This window comes from Gavialis gangeticus, unplaced genomic scaffold (genome assembly GCF_001723915.1).
Source record: "Gavialis gangeticus isolate Ggan-Ray unplaced genomic scaffold, GavGan_comp1, whole genome shotgun sequence".
Lineage (NCBI taxonomy): Eukaryota > Metazoa > Chordata > Crocodylia > Gavialidae > Gavialis > Gavialis gangeticus.
The window spans coordinates 1,313,375-1,322,192 of record NW_017728992.1 but is presented as its reverse complement, the minus strand read 5'-3'; the positions used below and the strand labels follow the sequence as shown (position 1 = coordinate 1,322,192).

The 8,818-nt window shown below is 41.4% G+C and overlaps 1 protein-coding gene across 1 annotated transcript in view; it reads right to left on the bottom strand.

Annotated features, from left to right (window-relative positions):
- GALNT1 (polypeptide N-acetylgalactosaminyltransferase 1) overlaps positions 1–8,818 on the bottom strand; it is a 264,061-nt gene that overhangs the window by 48,330 nt on the left and 206,913 nt on the right. The window contains exons 8-9 of the mRNA XM_019520618.1: positions 6,107–6,224; positions 4,888–5,068 (exon numbers count right to left, since the gene is read on the bottom strand). Coding sequence (XP_019376163.1) covers positions 4,888–5,068; positions 6,107–6,224 — 299 coding nt within the window. The remainder of the gene's footprint in view (positions 1–4,887; positions 5,069–6,106; positions 6,225–8,818) is intronic.

Sequence of the window (8,818 nt, the reverse complement as noted above, 5' to 3'; positions counted from 1 at the left end):
ACTATTCTGGAGTGCTTAAGCCACTCCTGGAATGTTTCAAAGGGCTTGCAGATTTGCACACCTGGCCTTTTCAAATATATCAAAATGTTTTTGAAACATTTTAAGTGTCAAGTCTGTCCACACCCTATGGTTGGGATTTTCAACCTTTTTTAAAGTGTACCCCTGGCAGCCCCCTTTTTAGTAGGTGTACCCCCAGGGGACAAGGTGGCAAACGGCAGGACACAGAGCAGGGACATGGCAAATGACAGAGAAGTGGCAGCACAGTGTCTGTGCGGTCCTGCTCTCACCCCATCCCAGCCCTACCCCTGAGAGGCAGTGGCGTGACGTGGTGGTGTTCTATCCCTGCCCATCCCCGCATACTCCCTGGGACCTTTCAAAGTACCCCCAGGGGTACACATACTTCCGGTTGACAACCCCTGCCCTATGGCATGCTGACTTTCAACAAAACTTAAATGTCTCTGACAATGTTAGAGGGTAAACATTTTTGTGCTTTTGACTGCAGCTTCCCATGGTTTCTTTTAATTGCTTATCCAACATCTGTGCAGTTAACTTAATATGCAGAGTGTTATTGATTCTATTTTTATGATTTCAGAATTCCTTGAAGGTGGTTTTCAAAGCCTTTACTGATGCACTGAAAAGCTAAATCATTCCTAGAAACATATTTCATTGCGACACAAAGCAAATCATCAGATTTAGTTTCAAAGCTGCCTACTGTATTACCTGTGGCATATGAGAAATAAATTTTGTCAGCTCTGGCACCAGAACTGCCTCCTCCTGAGCTTGATTCTCTTGGCTGTCTCATGAATACTTAAGTTTTCCATGGGGCCTTTTTGCAATCCTCAAATTTGCAAATGAACCAAGAATCTGTTTGGCAACCTCAACACAGCAAGGTTTGTGCAAAGCTTTTAGTGCAATAAACTCTGCATTACATAAAATCAATATCATGCAATGGACAACAAATATATATGTATAGCAACAGAATTGAATCCACCCACCACAGCATCTCATTTTCTCCTCCATGTCACCCTGCAAGGCAAAGATGTGGGTGCACAAAGAAGCCTTTATCTCCCTTGCTTGCCTCCACCCAGGTCAGTAATACAGCAGTGTTCTGAGCCAGCCCCAGATAAAAATCCCACTCTGATCCTTACAGAGATTTTGCAAGATACAACATTTAACATACATATAACATTAACTACAATGACATCTAAGTGATGCTGACCTCTTGTCGTCAGCCTCACTGATGTGGAACCTAATCCCACTTTGCAACCACCAAGTGTGACTCAATCTCTTTTCCTGGGTGTTTTAAGGCCATCAGGTTTCATAAACCACAGGTTAAAGAAGGAAGCACAGACCCCATACTGATAACCACATTTAGAGGAAATACGCTCCTTATTTGTCTAACAGTGGAATGTCAGCTGTCCCTAGCACCCAATGTCATATACCTTTCTCATACCTTCCATATTGCGGTATATCAACCTGCTGCTGAAGTCAGTTAAGGCCTGAAAAAAATTATTTATTACTGAACTTACTAGATGAAACTCCATTGTGGCCATAATGTGCTCATCAAAAAGAACCTCCTTCTTCAGGTATATAGGGAGCAAAAGGAAGGTGCAAGGGTAGCATAAAACCCCTACAGGACAAACTAGGGCAACTGGTGAGGGAGAGGGAGGACAAAGCTGAGCTCTTCAATGAGTTATTTGCATCTGTATTGCTAGACACAGTCCACGATAAATCTCCCAATTGGATCAGACAGACACAGGAAGGACACCAGCCCATAAACTGTTAGTACAGATTTGGTGAAGGGGCACTTGGAGGGGCTGGATGTGTTCAAATCAGCAGGCCCACATGAACTTCATTCACAAGGGTGCTAAAGGAATTGGTCAGTGTCATAGAAGAGCTGGTGGCACAGTTGTTTGAGCACTCAAGGTGCTCTGGTCAGGTCCTAGAGGACTGGAAAAGGGCCAATGTGGTCCCTATTTTTAAGAAGGGGAGGAGGGAGGAACCGGGGAACTATAAGCCAGTTAGTTTCACCTCTATCCTTGGGAAAACTCTGAAAAAAAATCATTAAGGATCACATTTGTGGGAGCCCAGTAGGGGAAATAATGCTGAAAGGAAATCAGCATGGATTCATTCCAGGTATTTAGATATTTAAATATTTAGATGTAGGAGTTGAGGTACATGTCATCTACCTAGACTTCAAGAAGGTCTTTGATACGGTATCTCATGCTGTTCTCATAAATAAATTGACAGGCTGTGATGCAGATGATTAGTCAGGCGGGTGGCAAATTGGCTTAAGGGTCACACCCAGAGAGTGGTGGTGGACAGGTCGATATTGACCTGGAAAGATGTGGGCAGTGGAGTCTCGCAAGGCTTGGTCCTTGGACTGGTGCTATTCAGTGTCTTCATCAGTGACTTGGACGAGGGTGTGGAGAGTACCCTGTCCAAGCAACAGAATTGAATCCACCCACCACAACACTCATTTTCTCCTCCATGTCACCCTGCAAGGCAAAGATGTGGGTGCATAAAGAAGCCTTTATTTACCTTGCTTGCTTCTACCCAGGTCAGTACTCTTTCCTACCAAGGGCAGGGGGTTAGACTCGATGACCTACTGAGGTCCCTTCCAACCCCAGCATCTATGAATCTATGAATAAGAGTACCATCAAATGGCATATGTACAGCTTGGGATGCTTATTCTCCAAAATACATCTATTAAACTACATTCATTTATGTCTACCAGCTTTAGGTAATGCATGGTAATATTAATTGCCTAAAAACCTTCACAGCACCAACAGATGAATTGCCAACACTGATTTGGTAAGCCACAGACCTCAATCATAAGGAGTAGCCAGTTCCTACATAGCAACAGCAATCTGACACTATTTATTGATAGGGCTTCTCTCATTTGGAGGTCATTTAAGCAGGTCTCCTTCTCACGCTGAAAATCTGGAGCCACTGACAGTTATTCCAGGTTTGTGCAACTATATAATCCTGCCACATTTTACTAGTTCTCTTCCACCAAAAGGAGTGGTTTACACATGGACCACAGCATTTGCTCCATGGGACTGGTGCCTTCTTCAACAGGTCTGTCACAGATAAATTCAGCTGAATATGTCTGCAGCTTTTTAAATGGACTTCTGCATGACAGCCTAGGAAGGGCAGACAATTCTCTCTCAAAATCCTGCAAACAGTCCTTAGAGAAGCTCAAGTTTAGTCTGTGTATTGCCTATACTGAGAGCAGGGGTGGGCAAAATACAATCTGCTGAGGCCATTTTATCCAGCCCAGGGGGCCCCTAAAAAGTTTAGAAAATTAATATTTACCTGCTCCTGGCTGCCTGTCATGCAGCCCTCAATAGCTTGCCCAAACTCAGTAAGTAGCCAGCTGCCTGAAATAATTGACCACCCCTGGTATAGAGGGTTGCAGACCCAGGTCCCTGGTACTGTAGCTCTGGCACCTAGGGGCCCCTCCAGCAGGCTGGCAGGCATCCAAATTCTTTTAAAATTTTAAATATATCAATAAAACATTATGTTAAACTGATACCTATATAAATGTGGATTTGGGGGGTTTTAATCAGAGAATTTGCAATTTTTAAACAGAGAAAATCAGAATCCTTGAAGATGAGCTAGTTACTGAGTTTACTGTACAGCTGTCAGAACAGGCTGATTGCTTACAACTTATCTTGTGGGTCAGGTCATAAGCAGCAGTGAAAGGGCTGCTACATGTAAAGAAAAAAAGAAGTTGAGGGGAACTAGAGAAAGAAGGAGTACATTAAGAAACAAGTTAAAATGAACATGCTTTAACACTAGATTGACAAGTCAGCAGGAGTCATCACATGAACTTCACTTCACAAAAAAGCAACCATTAAGTAAAACCATAACATCCTATTTTATAAGGGAGAAAGATAGGTTTTTGTTTATATTCAGATTGTATGTGTCTGTGTAAAAGAAGAAAATCCAAGCTACCTGACCAAAATAAAAATGCTAGAAATGCATTGCATGTGTAATGTCAATTCACAAATACTGCAGCATTGTCAGTTTAATGTCACTAAGAGGAAGAGGGAGAGGAACAATGATGTGTGTGTGTGATACATTACATTAGACTAATTGCATGGTTGGAATAGAATGCATTGTTTCTTAATGTACTCCATTCCTCCTCTAATTTCCTGTAACTTCTCTGTTTTGTTTTTCTTTACGTAACAGCCTTTTCACTGCTGTACTGCAATGCATTTGAAAAACTAGCAAAATCTATTCCAACTATGCAGACGGTCCAATAAGAGATATCACCCACAAAAATCCTTGACTCTTCCATATTCCCTGGAACATCACAGCTACAACACTACTCCAACACTATGAGACACAAAAGCACTATTCCTTTAAGACAAAAGTCACAAGAGAAATTTGAAAGAGAACAGGAAATACCAGCTAAAAAAATAACCCACATATTTACCCCAAATGAAATTGAGAAAATTGCTGCTGTCTTTAACTTTCCTGATACATGAACAAATTTCTTATTTGAAATCAACAGCAATAAGTTCAGTTGATCACCTTAGATCAGAACAATCAGGGGCCTTACTTCCCGTTCTAATGAGATACTTGGTCTGTTGGCTATATTTTCAGTATTTCATTTCAGTAACTGAATTTTCCATTGCACTTTGATTTCTGCTCACTTGTAGCTCATTCATAATGTTCAGTTATACATGAATAAACTATTTCTTGGCATCTACGTTGACATGGTTGGTAATGAGAACAAAATTTAACTGAGGCCTTTTTTATTTTGAAGAACTGGTCTCAGAGATTTTTATTTCATTTATAGGCCTCAGAAAATTAGTATTTTTATATAAAAAGGCACTCCTACTTTGCAATGGGATCACTTCGTAACCAAAGACTTACCTGGGGAAATTATGTAAAAGAAATTCTTGAACTCATCCATCCAGACTTCTGCAAGCCGCCTATTATTTTTGTTAATAATCTGCCCTGTGCCTCCTGGAAAAGTATAAGGAGTGGCTTTTCGAAATACATGTCCAACATGTGAGCAGGTTACAATTTCCAAAGTGCCCCCACACTGCCAAATCTGAAAGCAACAGGACAGTTATTGCATAATTCAAGGTGGCTACACATACTTTAAACCAGTTCTTATTTCTCAAGTCTTTTCAACCTGAAAAATTCTATCACCCCAGGCCTTTAACAAAACCTAATACTATTTGCTAATGTAAGCAGCCAGTTACAAACTGACCAGAATAAGGATGTTTGGAGGGTAGAGAGTCAGACTGAGTCACACCAAGTGTATGAGTACTGAGATGTCAGTAACAGGCTGCCTGGAAGTGATTAGAAGAGCTGACAATGTGAAGGAAAAAAAAATTGAATATGAAATGTAATAAAGCGGCTACATTTACATATTGCTAAGAAGATAAGAAGATTTTAATATTACATTTATTTGTAAAATGTAATATTAAATCCAGAAATTGTTCTAAGATTCTGGAACTTAAAAAGTTTGAAAGACATTGGCAATTTTATTCTGGACCCCAAAAATGGGACCTCACACTTATAAATGTATTTAGCTATTTTGTAGGTATGGACATAATATTCTGAGCTGACAGGTAAAAGCAAGGAAAGGAATTACCCAAATAATGTATTTGCTGTCATCCATAGGAAGATACTGTAGAAATATGGGCAACACTAGATAGGACCCCCACTCAGAAGAAAGGTACAGCTACCAGGTTGTAAATCACTGAAAGAAGTTTTATAATGGAAATCACACACTGACCTTATACTAACAGGTTAAGCATTCATCACTGGTCTAAACCTTACCTTGTCTCCCCAAGCAGCTTCTCTACACACAGATTGTTCTAAACACAAATTTTAATTGATTATCTTTTAAAATGAAAATCCCATATCCAAATTTTTTATCTCAAGGCTTTGTAGGCTGCTTAACTGTCATTTTCCTTTCTTGATAACAAGGCAGTTTCATCTATATAATTTCGCCAAAGAAGAAAAGAACGAATTATCCCTGCTTGGATGTTAAACTGTTGCAGTCATTGTCCCCTTACCATTTTTACACCTTGAATTATTCAAAAGGGAGAAATTTAATGCCAAAGCAATGTTTGCTTACCCTGAAGGAAATTTCTAGATTCTCTCCACCCCAAATGTCCATTCCAGCATCATATGTTCCAATTTCTTGGAAGTAATCCCTGTCTATTGAAAAAAGGCCTCCTGCCATTGTTGGTGTCCTGAAAAGATGTAAAAGACATATTGAACATCCATGTAAAAAACATAAGCCAAACAGATGTTTACAAACTTTACTATGAAATCCTTTCTATACCGTACTTTAGTGGGGAGGCGAGGGCAGCGGCTCTCCTCTGTGGGCTGCAAAGGTGCTACCTGCCTGGCTGCAGGGTGGAGCTTGCACATGGTAGCCACTGCCATCCACCACCCCATGCTGTGTGCAAGCCCCCTCACCCCCCAACTGGCCGGCACCCCCCCCACCAGAAGTGTACCAAGAAGGGGTACACTCTTTAAAAAAAGGTTGAAAACCCCTACTGTACTGAATTTTGAAAAGACCTCATGAAGTCTATACTTATCCTTTGTTTGTTTCCTTCAAACCTATGATTTTCCCTCCTTTTATTTCATACCTGCATCCTACTGCACTACACTAAATTTAATCTTGGAGAAATGGATGGCCTGTGAGATTAATGCTATATTAAAGCCTATACTCCCCTGTCACAGTTCAATGGCTTTCGTGTCTATATTACCAACAGTTCAGGTCTGAAAATAAGTTACCAATCTTACACTAGTTCCACTTCAACAGGTGTTTTCCTTGCATCTCAGTTAGCACTCATTAGCTGATGAGTTTCAGCAGAGGGAACAACTTAATAGGCACAGAAGTTACATCAGTCCTCCTTAAAACTGCTATTTACAGAGCCAGTGGCATGGAAATAACTACTACTTGCAGGACAGGTAGAAGATTTCAAACTACAAAAACAGTATCTTAAAAAAAAAGTTGTAATTTCTTGAAGAAATGTGGCAATAATTTCTTTACAGTCTATTTCAAGAGACAAAAAAGCGTAATAGTCTGAGAATTATTGGTTCCATTGGTCATTATCACTGCTTCCATAAAAGCAAAATCTACAGTCAGGGTTACATATAGAGTTCCTTTATTTTTAGTTATTTAACATTTCTAAAAATGTGAGAGCTTTCAAATGTATATGTATATATGGAAATTTATATTTATATATGTAAATTCTCCTAAATCTCAATTTCTTAGGTCAATGCTATCCAACTGGTAGCCTTAAGGCTGCACGCAGTCCCTGAAGGATTAGACTGCAGCAGCCGCAAGGGGGCTGGAGAGCCCAAGCTATGCAAATGCCTGCCTGAACTACAGGTGGGGGGTGCATGTGGCTTGAGAGGGTGCAGAGTTACATGGCAGGAGACAACTGAGGTGGCTGTGTTGGGGAGGAAGGGGCAGATCATGTGACGGAGGGGTGGACTGAGCTGCTGGTGCTGGTTACATGGGGAATGGTCAGCCTGCACAGCACATGCAGCTCAGGGTTGTGGGGGGACATCAGACTACCCACACTGTGATGAGGGGAGGGGGAAGCTTTGTGGAGTGTGGCCCTCAGCTGCCCAGAAGTTAGAGAGCTGTCTTACATGACCAGATAGGTATTCTCATCTCACATACATAAAAGGATACTTGGACTCCATTATTTTAAATGATATACTTCTATCATTTTAGCTTACATACTATTTCTAGCATCTTTAAAAAATGGTCTAAATATTTATGAAAAAGATACCAAATGGACACCCACAATTAAGTGCAAGTGCAACTAACCGTACCTGCAACTATACACAAAACAAATTAGGTTTCTAGCAAACATTACTTTAAAAAAAGAGAAAGATACAAGCTATGAAAAAATTATTTTATTTCTGAACCTCTTAGTAGCATAAAAAGTAAAAGTGCTTCCTAAGTCAAAGTAAGTTAGCTTCCCTTGTACCTAAAAAGACATTAGAAATACAACAAAGTCATTACATACTGGTTTTATTTGTTTCACAGTATCAAACATTGTCTTCTAGAGTACATGGGAGGCAAAAGAATAAGGTAAACATCATTAAGACCTTGCATCTCAAATTTCAAGTGTTTAGGAAAATCTCATTTTCCATTAAAATTAATTCTGAAATTAAAGTTGAAATCTTTAGAATAATCCTAAAGTGACATATCTGATAGGGTTGTGCAAAGTTTCAGTAGCCGATTTGATCCAGAGGAGATTCGGCCCAATTCAGCGACAGAATCCCCACATCCAAATTGAATTGAGAGACTAATTAAAAAGGTCCGAATTGAATTGGAAGCCTGCGAATTGATTGGGAAAAGATTTGGTGCCGCTTCAGAGACTCTGCCATGGACTAAACAGGCAGCAGTCCTTCCACACCAGATACCGCTGCCTCCAGCTGGTAAGTCTGTTGTGGTAGACAGAGGGGGGAGAGAGGGGGTGTGGGAGAGGGAGGGATTGGGGCTGGGACAAGCTTCCCAGCCAGGGTGGGGGGCACAGGACTCAGGATTCAGAGAGGGGGCCAGGGGCCACGGGATGTGGGCATGGCAGCACTCAGAGTGGGGGCTAGGCAGGTGCAGCTCACTCCATGCAGAAGGGGGCAAGCAGCAGCAGGGCATAGCCTGCCCAGCTGGGGGGGGGGAGGTGGGGGAAGCATGGAATGAGGGATCGGCAGCCACCCGGAGCAAGCCGCTCCCACATCCTGCCCCAGCTAGGCAAGCAGCAGCAAGGAAAAACCCCCGCTCTAAGTGCTGTTGTGCCTGCATCCCAAGCCCCCCCTG